Genomic DNA, 15,489 nt, shown 5'->3' with positions numbered 1-15,489 from the left:
ACAGAAAACAATTTTTATTAAGATGGCTTGACAGAAAGAAACAACAACTATTGGAATTTGTAAATATTATGTGATTTATATATAGTATGATGGTTAATATATGAAGTATGAGTACATGAAAACATTCATTTAAAGATAATTAATAAGGAACATCTTAAACTAATAATATATCCATAAATGAATATGAATAGATATGGATAGAAATAGTGACATACGGCTCAGAGACTTTAGTTTGAAGATCCAAACGCAGATTTATTGTGGGTAATCCATATTCATAATCCATAAAATAGGCATAGGCAAACAGTGCAAACAATGTCACAGAACAGAAGGCAGGAGACAGGTAAGTAGAAATATAAACAGTTTATTTCCCAGATGGTATAGAACAACTGGATGCCCTCTGGTGGAAATCAAGGGCACTCCAGCTGGTGGATGTAACAGAAATAATATGAATGAAGAAAATCATGATAAACACTGAGGGCACTCCTTCCATCTTTATTATCTCACCATGGACTACATTTCCCATAACCCTTTGCCTTGACTCGTCATGCTTCATTAATTTCAGCTGTGTCTCATTTACCTTGTTAACTCTGTCTATATAATCCAGGGGCTTGTACCATGATGGTAGATGAACAAACTCAGGGTTGTAGGATTAGTTTTGAGTTGACAAAACCAAACCACTCCAATCCGGCTTTGTTGGTACCATGATGCTGATCATCACCTTCCTCTGTCAGGCTTTGATCCTGAGTTTGTGGAGCACGTGCACATGAATGAGTGACATCAGTGGTGAACAGCCAATCACAGGCCTTGCAACAGAGAGAAACTGTGATTCACTTCTCGCGAGAGAGCCAGCGCGATTCAAAACTCTTTTGCTGAAAATTAAGAATTTAAACGCATTTACACTGATGGAAAATACTGTCTGTGAAAGAGGACAAATAAAAGAAATGATCTTTCTCTATCAGTGCAAGTGAAAGTTGTGAAGTTAGTTTATATAGTTGATAATATATAGCAACAGAGACTCAAACATACAAGGTCACATTCAGTCATATTTAAAGAGTATATTTACACCTTATTTATATTACATATGATCTATACATATATTAATATTCATTGAAACTAAGTGCTTAATAACAACTGTTAAACTAAACTTGCATGTGTGTAATGGATTAATAAAAATATAGATTATATAATTATACAAATCATATAAATCATGAAATAATTCTAAGTAATTATCATTAAAACCAGACAATTTCATCATTAAATATTTGTTTTTACTATATAATGACCTTTAATTTGGAGGAAGAGAAACTGGGGGAGTGACTTTATTGCGTTGGGTGTGTCAGAGTCACTTAGCTTACATCTGATTGGTCCAATTTCAGTTTGAGATCTCTAACCCAGAACATAACCTGACCCGGAGCAGTTCAGACTGCACGATTTTAGCCCCGTTTTTGGCTCGCCGACAGGTTTTGAGAAATCGCAGACAAATGCCCGAAATCACAGGCAAATCGGAGCTCGTTCACGCGAGTGACAATCACGCAGTGTGAATGAGCAAAGACGCGATCTGAGAGAATCGCCGATGAGTCGCCGACGCCTGTGAGATATTTGGCATGCTAAATATCTGGACCTGTCGGCGATTCAAAATCCTGCTGCGTGAAAAGTGTTCTGACTGAAAACTACATCGGCGATGACCGACAGCCAATGAGAGAGCAAGATACAGAGCAGCGGGGAGTTCGGGGAGGAGTTATAGACCACAATATCAGCAATCATGGCTTCATTCACATAAACATTACAATTCTATCAAACGGAAACAAAACACAAACATTTGCTTGACCATCCGCAACAGCAGCACATTAAAAATTTATGTATTTACCTCCAACTCTTGTTGCAGAACACACAATCCACAGTCTCCCCAAACATTTCCTCCTCCATATTCTTCTTTTCTTTTTCTTGTTTTTGCTGCAAATCAGCGCACAGGCAGTTCGTATTGCAAGCTTCTTGTGGGCTACCATTTTTAATAATAATAATAATAACTCCGGTCTTGCACACGTGATACCGCGTTGTTTCCTTGTCACGTCTCGCGCGTGTTTGGCTGTGAAACGGAGTTTGCGTGTCAGACAGAGTAGTCGATGATTCTTCCTCTTGTAAAGTCATGCAGTGTGAAACCTTCTGTCGCCGATCCATCGTGCAGTTTGAACACAGCAGCGACTGAATGCTGGCCAAGATAGTCATGCAGTATGAAAAGAACAGTGACCCGACTACTTTGAAAATCGTGCAGAATAAAAACAAAGGGTCTTTGTCTAAATGAATTACAATTATATGGTTAAAACAAGTGCAAAAAATCTAGGTGTTCTTTTTAAATGTGCAACCTAAAATGCTGCCCTTTGTACTGAGTATTGATCAAATATAGAATTGTTTTAAATATCTTAATATTTGTTTTTAAATCGTTGAATAACCAAGCACCTTCAGTCCTCACAGAAATGATCTCCACTCACAAATCAAACAGGTCCCTGAGATCTAACAACCTCGGCCTGCTTTCCCTTCACAGATCTAGGCCCCTTTGCCGAGGAGATTGAGCTTTCACTGTTTCTGCTCTCTAGAATAACTGACCAGTTTCAATTAGAACTGCCTCCTCCCTGCCTAGCTTTAAGTGTTTGCTTAAGAAACATTTATTTTCACTAGCTTTCAACCAGATATAATTTATTTATTTATTGACTGTATTGTCTTATTTTTCTGTTTAAGTATATGTGTATTATACAGCACTTTGGGTCAACCATGAGTTGTTTTATAAAAGAAAAGAAAAGATGATTGTTTCAATTGTTTGTATCACCTGGGAATTTTCAACAGTACTCTTTCAAGATGTGTAATAGTGCCCCCTACCCACTGTACCCAGGGGTGTACTGGTCATCTGGAGCACCGGGCAGCTGAACAATGTGGGCCGGACCATTGCTACGTAAATATATAGAGAATGAATGATAGTACATTTACGCATTACATCGGCCCAAGCGAATGCCCATGCGGCAGACATGATTCATCTATTAACAAGCTCTGGTTCAGTGCAGCGGTCCAACAGTGCTCGTCAATGTCAAAATGTTTGAGATGGCCAATCAAATCAAAGAAGGCGGGGTTTAATGTTCACAGAAGTCGAACCCAAGCAGTAATTCAGCGCAATGCTTTTTAACGCTTGAAGAGTGTGAGGTACGATGTAAGAAGCTGAACATAACGAGGCTGAAAACAGCAATTTTTGCCCACTGTTCAAAATAAAAATGTTTAATAGGGTGGCCATTTGTCCGGTTTTATGTTGGACAGTTTAAAAAGCGCTGGATGCATTAGTCCTATTAAGATCTTCACTGTTTTGTACTTTATCCAATGGTATATAATTAAAAAATAAATAGTTAATAAATTAAAACATAACTAAGTTTAAGCTAATATTACGTGACGTACATTTGTCAAAACTGAGTGTTTTGTTCCAGAATAACTCCAGAGTCACAAACACTGATCAGCACAGTGGTGTTTCGTTCCTAAATGATTCAGTTATTTTTATCAATGATTCACTGATTCATTCACAAAGATAGTCACTTGCTCAAAATCGGTTGAATTACTTAATGAATTAATTAATGTCTCACTTATTGAGACAGTGATTTGTTCCCATCTACTGGTGTTTTTCCATATTTAAAGTAGGCCTATAATTTCATTTTTTCCATATAAGAGCGAAAACATGAACTGTCTGGAGATTCCATCAATGGCGGGAAAGCATTCAGTCTTAAATGATAGGAAATGATGTCAATGATTTGGTTGATTTGGTTAATGGGTATATTAATGTTTTGATTTTAGACCTATATTTATTTTTCTATTTTCGTCATATACTGTACATTAATTTATATAGATTTATATTCATTTATATTAGTCAACTTTATTTATTTATATAGCGTTAATCATTTATAATCTTTTTCATATTAAACTTCTTATTCCTTATTAATTTGCAATCATTGCATCTGCTGGATCACCAATCATTACTGGATTTTGGAAAATAATTTCATACATCAAAAACAGCATTACGAGTGATTATTGTTGGACCACTGCATCTGCAGAAGAACAGCCACAGATCTCACAGACAAGCTGATGTTTGCACATGTTTTAATGTGGATGTTGTTAGTGTCACGTACGAGTGGCTGTAATGAGCGCACAATGATTTAACAACCAAACATGCAGGAGATCGCTGGAGGAGTCACAGGAATATAGCCACATAACCACAAATAAAAGTAAGAAAGTATGAACGGGTGAATTAAATTAAAGCAGAAACTATATAGGGCACTAAGAACACAGGCAAAACAGCACAGAACAGTTTCACTTTCTGCATTAGATCTAGCCCAACATAGTTTTCCTGACCTTTCCCCGCCCAGAACGGACATCCTCCTATTCTCAACAATAATCAGAGGACACAAACAACACAAACTTGTACTTGTACTTGAGTGGATGCTGTGATTCATAGAGTCAAATCAAGTGTTCTGCTGGCATTTGAAGACATAGCTTTACTGCAACAGACATGTAAGTATACATTTTCATAGATTTATTCATGATTAATAACATTCAATCTATAGCAGGTTTAAAAATGAAAGTAAAGCAAAGTTAGTGATTGTTTGTTTGATCTCAGTGTAAGTACTCAAGTCTTCCCTAAAAGTCTTAAATCTGTTCTGCTGTTTGTTTGTTTCAAGAATTTCAAGAATCTTAAGAACTGTATTTTCCTAAATTTCACACATCACAGTATATATATTTTGTATATCTTCCCTTAGCTGCTTTGATTTATTTTTGTAGTGTTTGAATACTTGTTTAATCTTCTGCACTGTAATAAATAAGTAGAATCAACTTGGTTGTACAATTAATTTCAGCTTAAATCACTAGTGTAGCCAGAAAAGAGACTGCATCAGAAAAAACTGGGTGTGCCTCATTTATTGTCAGATTAATGTGCAAAAACATCCGTATCACTAACGTCACAGAATAGACTGGGCTGATGTGTAAAACTATACTCAGCAGTACAAAACATGTTATAAAACACCAATCTGCCTCTTTTCATTTCCATTTAAACATAATAAGAGCCACACAAATTTGGTTCAGTGCATGTACAGTACTGGTCAAAAGTTTGTAAATGTTTTTGTTTTTTTATGTTCTTGAAAGTAGTCTCTTCTGTTCACCAAGGCTGTATTCATTTGATAAAAAATACAGTAAATACAGTAATACTGTGAAATATTATTGCAATTTAAAGTGGTTTAAAGTGTAATTCCTCCAGGCTTCAGTGTCACATGATCCTTCAGAAATCATCATACTCACCTGTTCTCTTATTTTCGTCAGGTGAAAACTTCTTGTAAACTTTATTTCAGGCAAGCCTTTAGGCCCATGTGATATATAGAGCCTATATCTTGAAATGTGTTTTGATGCATGTTTCTATCTTTTATTTCCCCTATTCTTGTTTATTTGTAAGTTTTTGTAAAGCACTTTAAGATGCAACTTTTAAAGGCACTATAAAATAAAGTTTATTATTATTATTATAAACACGTTTCAGGACTTCTCTTGGGAGACTAGCGTAAATTGACCCTTAGCAAAGCGCCATCTGCTGTTTTGGAAAAGGAAGTTGCTCAACTGCATTTGAGAGAAAATCAAGACGAGAGATCCCATAAAAAGGCAAGTGTCTTATACATCATAACAGACAGGTGTGTGTTTGTATGCACTAGATTTGATATTTGATGATTTAATCAGGCTTATTATATGATATGCTCATTTATTTATATTTGTAAAACACAACATATATTTGTTACTCCTCTGCATTTTCAAACTGACCTTTGTATTTGCACATCACTTTCTGTTTGTTTGTGAGTCGAGTTTTCCTTTGCAAAGCAGATAGTGTTTTTTTTTTTTTTTTTTTTTTTTGCAAAATGCTGGATTTGTTTGTTTAATTATGAAACAATATTAACTCCATACATTACTAGTGGGTTACCATGATCTTCACTTTAGAATTAAATTTTAGTTATGCATTATTTAGATTAACCCTTATAAGGTCTTTGGGTGTTTAAAATTTGAAAAAATGTTCTCTTTGTCCAAATGACATGAAACTTTGTACAGTTGTTAACACTTTCTAGATCTACAAATAAAAAAAATGGAGTGATATCTTATTTTTATTTTAGTGTAGAAAAAAAAGAGTCACACTCAGAGTCTTTGGGGTCTCCACAGGCACCAGGCATTAACTACTTTTTGTCAAAGTTTAGCATTTTTTTGTAATGAAAAAAAAGTTTTTCAAAAATTTTGATTTTGAGGGTGAATTTTGTCCATTTTCTAAGCGGGTCTCATCATAATGTAACAATATTGAAAAACAGATTTTTTTCAGCTGACCCTTCCCTGGGTCACTAATATCGCTATTCTGATCTGTAAGTTTTCACAGATCAGAAAAGTGATGTACGTGACCCAGGGAAGGGTCAGCTGACCCGTACTGAATTGTGAAAGTTTTCACAGATCAAAACAGCGATATTAGTGACCCAGGGAAGGGTCAGCTGACCCTATTTTGACACAGATCAAAATAGCGATCTTAGTGACCCAGGGATGGGTCAGCTTACCAAAACTGACCTGTGAAAGTTTTCACAGATCAAAAGAGTGATATTTGTGACCATATATGTATATATATATATATATATATATATATATATAACATATAATATATATATATATATAAGGTCATTTAAATATTATATATATATATATATATATATATATATATATATATAGGCCTACCATATTATACAAAAAACGGGGGCAGAGCAAAGAGAAACACGGCCACGAGATAAAATGCTATTGTGAAAGTTTTCACAAATCGAGCTCTACCTAAAACAATGTTATTTTATTCCAGCAGTCTGCGTGTTCATTGGTAATAGACGTTAAACATGAAGAACGCCTTTATTTCACATTCCTTACTGGTGGACTTACCAAGGGGTTTACGGACAAGAGCTTTGCTGTGAAAAAATTCACAGATCAAGCTGGCGAAGATGACAGCGGTTTCATTCCTCTAAATGTCCAACATTTGGAGCTATAGCCATTATAAAATGAAGAGTCGCTACGAAAAAAAAACCTGATTTCGGCCCAAAGGACAGCGTCACCTTAATTCACAAATCATGGAGAACGATATTCGGTATTATTTGCATGTATATGACAGCGCACTGCGTATTTATAGCCAAAAGAAATCTGAATATCAAACCGCAAACTATCTTTATTGTCTCGTCATTTTTAGTCTGAAACAAATTACCTGCAAAATCAGTTATAAGTAACAGTGCCGCGGATATTCCGTATCATAGCAACAAAGCGTCTCAACGGAAATAAAAACGCTGCGCTGCAGAAGCGCTCTCAGGCGCTCACAGACGGGCTGGAAACGCTCTGGTGGACACACGGCCTAAGCGTTTGAATGGGTGTGGAGCAGTGGTTCTCAACCTGCGGCCCGTCACGAATGTAAATGCGGAGCGATATGCCGACCACAATTTAAAAAAATGGTCAAATTTGTTATTAAAGGAAAAAAACTAAATGTGGGAGATAAAATGAAGGAACACATGCAAACAAGAAGAGTCGCAGCATCAGCAGTAAAGGTAAGAAGAATGGAAGAATCAGTTTGCTGTTAATGAGATGGGCAGCCTTCCTGTTTGCTCTGTAGTAAAGTACTTGACAAGCAAAACCTACAATTTCAAAAGACTGAACTGTGTTTGTTTGATGTATTTTAAATCAGTAAAAATAACCGCATCAGCGCACCGCGGCTGGATGAGCCCAACTCTGCGCGCGCTCGCGGATCCGTTGCTGCTCGAGGGATTGCGACATGACAGAAATCTTGATATCGTCAGAGATTGTAATTAGCCTACAGTGCGCTCAGTGTTGTTTGTAAAAAGAGCTGAGTAACATTTGCTTATTAAGGCGTTTATGTGATTGTTTGGTGACTATTGCGATGCTGTTGAAGAGAGTCATAAAGTCATACAGAATTAAATAGCAACTTAAAGTGATTGTATATACAGTTTGTGTGTTCATTGAGCATTACTAATAATTATTGTAAAGCTAATGTCAGTAAGTTAGTTTTTATTTGTTATTTACTGTGTGCAACATCTACATATAATAATAGTATTATCTGCTAATACCATAACATTAAATCTGATTGGTTTGCATTGGTGACGTCATATGTAAATTATATGCGGCCCGTGAGACTTGCACTTGGACCATTGTGCGGCCCACTGGGAAAATAGTTTGAGAACCACTGATATATACAATTTCAATAAAATGCCTAACCAGTTCAATAAGGTTTACACCAATTTGTTCTGCAGTTCCTGACTCTGTTGTTTTCGCTTGCAAAGCACTGTTCACACGCTTGCAATGCTTTTGTTTTGGCAGTATTTTGGCGGGAAAAAAAATCTGCCAAAAGTGTAAACGGAGAAGAATGGAAGCATCATGGTCAGAAGAATAAAGATCATATTTATTTTGTGTTAGTATGATGCTGCAGTTTCACAATAAATGAATTACACTTACGAATAAAAGTAAAATGCAGCAAATATAATTTTCTTACACTTAAAAGCTGATTTACACCTTTACAAAGCTTCTCTTGTGCATGCAAATTTAACATGTACACTTTCACAAATCTTACCCTGCACTTGCAATTCTTTATGGCATCATTTTATGTTCATAAATTACTGTACTGTATTACTATAATCTTTAGACAGTGGCGTGTCTAAAAAGTGGGTGGGACAGGAGTGACTGAGTGTGTGTGTGTGTGTGTGTGTGTGTGTGTTTGGGGGGGGTGTTGTAGAGATTGCATATAAGAAATGTACAATAATAAATGCAAAAGTTATTGTAGAATTAATGTTTAATGTAATTATATTGTTAGTCTCAATCGTATTTACATTAGTGAATAAATGCGAAGATCCGCATTAGAATTGTGTTCATCCTCTTGGGCTGGTGGTAGAATTTTTGTTAAGAGTGTCAGAGGTTTCGTGTTCTATTCCGCCCTTGTATATTTTTTTTTTCTTTCTCTTTAAAACCAAAATGTTGATTAGTATTTGTATATCAAGAGTGTGCATGAGCGCCAAGAAAACACTGTTTACTGATAACCGCAGGAACAAGCACTCAGCATGATTTCAAAAACAACACATCCCAACGCCAGATTGCATCTTATTTAACAAAAAAACAAAAAAAACCAAATTGCTAATCAACTAGAGATGTGTTTTTTGTACACACCTGTGCCGTGAGATGCTTCAAAAAGTGGTGGGGGCATGTCCCACCCATCCCACTTGCAAATTACACCTATGTCTTTGTATGATATATTGTGCCATTTAAAGAAATCTGTCATTTTCTCTTCTCACAGTTCCTGCTCTAATCATGGAGGAAGCAGATCTTTTATGTGATTCACTCTTCCGCTGGCTGGAAAAACGAAAGAAATGTGCAGATAAGCTGTTGGAACTGGCTCAACAGCTGGAAGACGTTAATCTGGGCAGCAACGCCTTTCAGGTGGTTGGAGCTGCTACATCTGTGGTCTCAATATCTGGAGCACTTGTTGCCACTTTCTTGACAGGAGGTCTGGCCAGCCCTCTATTGGCTGCAGCAACAGCAGGCACTATAGCAAGCACTGTAGTCAGCGTCATGCCCCCATTGGTAGAGGCAGGTATCTCCAGGATTACCTTAAATAAAGCTACTGAGTTAAGTAAAGAAGATGAGAAGGTTGGGAGGAGGATTCAGAAGCAACTGCAAGATCTGAAGGACCGGTGTGGAGGAACACAGCTCGGGGATCATGCTGATGAGTTGGACTGTGAGGTGACCACTCAACTGATGGGTGCTCTGGCCAGAAGGGATAATACTCACATACCCCTGGACTTTCTCAGAGATTTCAACAGAGCCACGGTCTTTCGTCACCTAACACCAGGTGGACTGGATTCAGCCGAGGCCTCGCGCTTTATTGGCCAAGCTCTGGGCATTGTAAGTTTTTCCGCTGTGATCGCAGGTAGCCTGATGTTATCTGCCGAAGCAATGGGGAAGAAGATTGGAAGCATTGGCGTTAAAGCAGCTGCTAAAGCAGGATCAAGGGTATCAGCTTTCTTTTCTCAAGCATTCCATTTTAAGAAAATTGCGACCCCTGGTGTTAAGACTTGTATGGCTTAATATAACGTAAATTATATCTCTTACTGAAATATGTAGAAAACTCATGAGAGATTTACGCTATTTAAAAAATCCATGACAAAAAGACATATGTCTAAAGAAACGTTGAAATGTCAGGTTTTAAATCGAAAACAAAAATTCTGTGTTTATGTAATCTGTATGAAAAGAGACACATGTCAGACGCCTGTGATTCAGCTCATTATCCGCTAATCCACGGAGCCAGCGCTATTCTTAGGCAATTTCTGAGGCAATACATGCATACATTGTCTCAATCGTGTATTTATTGTCTTGAAAAGTGTTTATCTGTATGTTGAAGACATGCCGTTAGTTCCTGGAATGTCCTGTTCTTCTTTAGGAGGCATTTGTGGACTAAAAGTGTACAGAGTGCCCTCCGGCTGCAAGTATGAATTGAAAACACAGTATCCAGCGTTCATAGTGATGACAATGAATATTAAATAAATATTACTCTTCTGTATAGAAAATTGACATAAACATATGAGAATCCATCAATATTTCTCCGAATGTGCATGCTTTTAAGCTAAAAGCCTATATGAAATGCCACAGAGGTAACATAACTGTTCAGACACTTTGCATCACAGAAATACATTATATTTTAAAGTATATAATAGAAAACCATTATTTTAAATTTTAATAATATTTCACAGTATTGCTGTTTTTTTCTGTATGTTTGATATGATCACAGAGGGTTTTTCACAGCCTACCTGACTGAAAGAGCTCATTATTATGCAGGTCATTAGAGGTCTTTATGCGCTTACAACAAAAGCTGGACAATGTGGCATTGTATATTATATTCTGAGATGTGTTGCGGTAAAAATAGCAACAGGTCAGTAACTCTCCGAGAACGTCATTGACATCAGATGAACACACTGTACAAAAATGGCGCCCCCATTGTCCAAATATGTCATGGATTTTAAATAACATAAATCTTTCATGGGGTTTCTACTACATATTTCAGTAAGAGACATAATTTATGTTATGTTAAGCCATACAAGTCTTAATACCCAGGGGTTCCCTTTAAAGTGACTATTCAAGAGAAGAATATTAAATATTCATTGCATTGTTCATATTTTAGACAGTGATTTTGTGATTGTGACTTTCTCTCTAGGTTCTGGGTGCGATTGGTTTAGGCATATGCGTGTACGACCTGATTGATAAGAGTGAAGAATTAGTAAAAGACAATCGGGTCACGGACGCCAGCGAGCTCTTACGGGATTCAGCCAGGGAAATACTGGAAGGCCGACAAAAGCTAAAGGAACAGCTGGATGCAATGCAGTATATTTTATTTTCTACACATTTTGTCTTGTATTTGTCTGAGATTGTACAGACAATTTTGAAAACAATAATTAAGGTCTGAAGGTAACTAACTGTAACATACGGGACGGGGCAACGGAGTTGGAGATCCAAGTGCAGGCTTTATTAATAAGAGCATAGTCGTACAGGCAGAGGGTCAAACACCAGCAAACAGATACGGGAAGGAAAGGCAAAAGAGTAATTCAAACACAGGCAAAGGTCTAGGCAGGCAGCAAACGATCAACAATCAAGGAAAACAAAGAATCAAAAACACAGGCAAGGCTAGGTAAGGACAAGGAAACACAGAGACAAGGTAGAACAAAGGCTAAACAATACTTAGCGATGTGTGTGTGTTTGAGTGCAGCTTATAAAGTGTCACTGATGGGAAACAGGTGTGAGTGTGTGATTAGTTCCTAGGTGGGGAATTATGGGAAATGGAGTCCATTTAAGAATAGAGCACGTAACCAGGGCACCTGTAACACTAACTGACTCACAGTTCAATTTTTCTCATTACAGTGAAATCATCAAAAAATTGGAACAAGTGAGGAACCTCGTCAAGAACTTGGGGGGATATTCTCTCAACGAGAATAAAAATGGACAGAAAGTAATAGACTATATCATGGGAACATGTACAGACAGCACAGTTGTCTCCTGGCTTCGGAAATTAACTCATCAGATTGAATTTGTGAATCTTCTACGATTTTATATGGAGAGTTTGGAACACATTTTTGAGAAATTGAGGAGGCCTGGCGGAGGTCACATAAACATTGTGATTGTGGCTCATGGCAGAATTGTCGACCAATTTATGCCAGCAGGTGGCCTGGTGCCCACACCTAACATCATAGACACCATTCTTTACTCTCCGTGGAACTGCAGCATTGATTCCCGTGCTGCATTTGGAATTGCTCAAGGGATCATTGAAGTGACAAACAGAAAGTTTCGCAATAGGCTTTACTGTGAGCCGAACCCTTTGCCACAACACTGGAATAGCATGCGAAGATCTCTCCACAACATCCCAGGGATCCTTCTATCCCCTGTGACCCCTGAAGATAAAGCATGGGCCTTTTTTGACTGTTTTTGGGAGAGTAGAAGCATGAAAATTTCAGACCGTATTATTATCCCATATCTTGTCCCAAAAGAGGAGGTAAAGGCATTTGGAGAGATCCCCCTGTACATGTTCATATTTTTGTCATCATTCATACTCATGCTCTATGGTAAAACAGCTACTGTGCATCTGGCTGCTTGTTTGGACCGTGCAGGAAGTCCAAAAAGGCCAGTAGAGTGGAGAAGACAGTATGCCTACACCAATGATGGAACCGTTATGACTATGAACTTGGATAATAAGTGCATGAACTCTATGTTTTTCAGTGCCTTAAGATCAATGTTTGACCGCAGATAAATCACCTGAACTGCATCTGGGTCATTCCTGACATATTATGCAGGGCTGGAGAATGACCCAGAGTGCTGCAGTTTAATGCGTAAGACCAGCCCATTTATTCATGTTGGAAGAACTTTGATAACAGAAGTGAGAGTTTAGGTCTTTCTATCCCATCATATTAACTACTGACGTTTAATCGCAACATAAAGATAAATAACAAATTGCATACCGGCTATTGTGCTATGCTAATTCCAACTGTAAAATTATATATATATATATATATATATATATATATATATATAAAAAAAGGCTTTGCACTTAAAAAAGTATTTCAGTAAAAAAAGAAAAAAAAAGAAAACAGTCACTGAGAAACTCAAGAAAAACGTCCCTACTCTCTCCTAGTAATGAATTAAGAAAGACAAAGAAAGCTTTCATTGAAAGCTTTAATGTAGAAAACAGAACAACAACAACATCAACAGGCACAGCAGCTTAGGCAGCACTTATATTTTCTCATACGCACTTCCTGAATTCTCCTCATTAACCCCGTAAATGCTGGTGCTGAAGAAATCAGCAAATCACAACTATTACAGACTCACTGCTGTGCTGCAGTATAGTGCTGTATATACAGGAGATCAATTACAGTGTGAAATACATTACTCATTATAGCAATTTTAAAAAACGGACAACATGCTGCTTTAATAATAACTACAGATGGATCTGCTGCATGTCATATATCAAAAAAGTCTACATTATATATATATTAGTTGTGCTTATAGATGTGCAGTCGAATTCTAATAAAGTGTTTGATGAAGTCATAAAAAGCTTGTTTTTTGTTTCACTTGCTTTGTGTGTAAAACTTGTGGGTTTCACCTGTGTACGCCATAATTAATTATATATTAATAATCTGCATTATATAATTCTGTTAATCATTTTGTATTAATCTTTTTAAAAAACTGTGTCTTACACCCTTCCATAGTAACACATACACATTAACAAAGTAACTTTAAATCATTTGGAAACTTTTAGTTAATTCAGTTTATACATAGTATTGTTAACACATGAACAGGCTACATACAAATTCATTCCAATTTAAGGCTTTATTAGTCTATAGTATCACTATTCATGGAATTAATGTATAATAATGGTAGGATTACAGCACACAATTCTTTGTCCTCTATTCTTTTAATTACATTTTAAATCAATTTGAATCTTATGCACTTAGATTATTTTATAATTCTATTTTTGTAAATCCTTTTGATGTAAAGCACTTTGAATTATCATTGTGTATGAAATGTGCTTTATAAATAAACTTGTCTTGCCTTTTGTGTGACAATCTAAAGTGAGAAATATTTAGCCCTAATAAAACATTTATTAAAGATCCATTACTTAAAAGTTGACCATCATTTAACCAAATCAAAAGACACTTGTGTCTCTCTCTCTCTCTCTCTCTCACACACACACACACACACACACACACACACACACACACACACACAAACAGGTTTGTTTTATGAAGTAAGGATATTCCATATAGGCGTAATAATTTTTATACTGTACACCGCCCAAATGTATCCGAAAAGAAAGAAGGCGTAACTTTTATTCTTGCTGTAGTATTGTTGCCGCCGGCGCCACCATGTCGTGGAGACGCTTGTGTTTTTCATTGCCAAAGTCAAACTACATTGTTTGGCCTTATAAAAGAGGACACAATTAGAAAGGTAAAGCTTTATTTACAAAGCGTTTCAGAAAGGCAGGGCATAGAGAAGCAGCAATAATGTACAGTATGTGTAAAATAATGAAAAACCACGTAAACACAATGCATTAATCCAAATACACAAAATAATGTTCTTTTTAGAACCGTCATATGACCCCTTTAAATAAATAATGAATTACCTTGTACATTTGATTCAAATAAATAAAATGATTCAAATAAATACATTTGATTTAAATATATAAAATAAATAAGTTTGATGACTCTTAATAAATAGCTAAAACGATTAAAATAAACAAAAATAAGAAAAACTGTAAAAATGTAAAAGACATACATAGTAATTTAGTAACTAAAAATTGCATTTAAATAAATAATAATGGATAAATGCATTTGATTAAAACAATTTGATAAAAAAAACAAGTTAAATACATCTCACTTACATTTAATTAGTTTGGCAGAAATGTACCGTTGCCGGATTTATAAAAGTCAAGTCAAGTCAAATTTATTTATATAGCGCTTTTTACAATTGGTAATTGTTTCAAAACAGCTTTACATGTTAGAAGCACAGAAAAAAGAGAAGTGGTTATAAATAAGCTGTACAAGCAAGCGTGGTAATATGTAACATATACAAGATGGTGCTACATTAAGCCAAGTACAAGTAACAGCCAGCCACTGAGTCTATTTGAAATGGATTATTATATTAATATAATATATTAATATATAGTCAGGAAACAATCACAACACCTGTCTGAAAAAATGAAAACAGCAACTTAAATCACAGAGACCAAAGTGTGTCTGTCATGAGGCTTTCTTTGAATGCAGTGTATTCGGCCATCCTGACACACAATCCCTATTGTAGCAGATTCAGTGAAGTATTAAGTTGGAGTGACCACAAGAGGGCGTTCTCACACAACAAAGAGTTTGCAGAGCAGAG

General features: G+C 36.3%; 1 protein-coding gene across 2 annotated transcripts; it reads left to right on the top strand.

Moving 5' to 3' along the window:
- Positions 1–3,843: 3,843 nt before the first annotated feature.
- LOC125267164 lies at positions 3,844–14,218 on the top strand. 2 transcript variants are annotated; one of them, XM_048188524.1, is made up of 5 exons: positions 3,846–4,542; positions 5,555–5,673; positions 9,371–10,086; positions 11,285–11,451; positions 11,986–14,218. In XM_048188524.1, the coding sequence occupies exons 3-5, from the start codon at positions 9,385–9,387 to the stop codon at positions 12,866–12,868; spliced, it is 1,752 nt and encodes a 583-aa protein (XP_048044481.1). In that variant the 5' UTR covers positions 3,846–4,542; positions 5,555–5,673; positions 9,371–9,384; the 3' UTR covers positions 12,869–14,218. The 2 variants fall into 2 exon arrangements, with proteins under 2 accessions (XP_048044482.1, XP_048044481.1); XM_048188525.1 differs by lacking the exon at positions 5,555–5,673 and having other exon boundaries at positions 3,844–4,542.
- The last annotated feature ends 1,271 nt before the right edge of the window (positions 14,219–15,489 follow it).

This window comes from Megalobrama amblycephala, linkage group LG4, assembly GCF_018812025.1.
Source record: "Megalobrama amblycephala isolate DHTTF-2021 linkage group LG4, ASM1881202v1, whole genome shotgun sequence".
Lineage (NCBI taxonomy): Eukaryota > Metazoa > Chordata > Actinopteri > Cypriniformes > Xenocyprididae > Megalobrama > Megalobrama amblycephala.
Note: the sequence above shows the minus strand (reverse complement) of the source record. Positions and strands in the feature narration are given on the sequence as shown.

Coding starts and splice junctions, on each gene's coding strand:
- LOC125267164 (XM_048188525.1), top strand. CDS start 9,385: ATGGAGGAAGCAGATCTTTTATGTGATTCACTCTTCCGCTGGCTGGAA. Junction 10,087..11,284: donor CTGCTAAAGCAGGATCAAGG/GTATCAGCTTTC, acceptor CTTTCTCTCTAG/GTTCTGGGTGCGATTGGTTT. Junction 11,452..11,985: donor GAACAGCTGGATGCAATGCA/GTATATTTTATT, acceptor TTCTCATTACAG/TGAAATCATCAAAAAATTGG.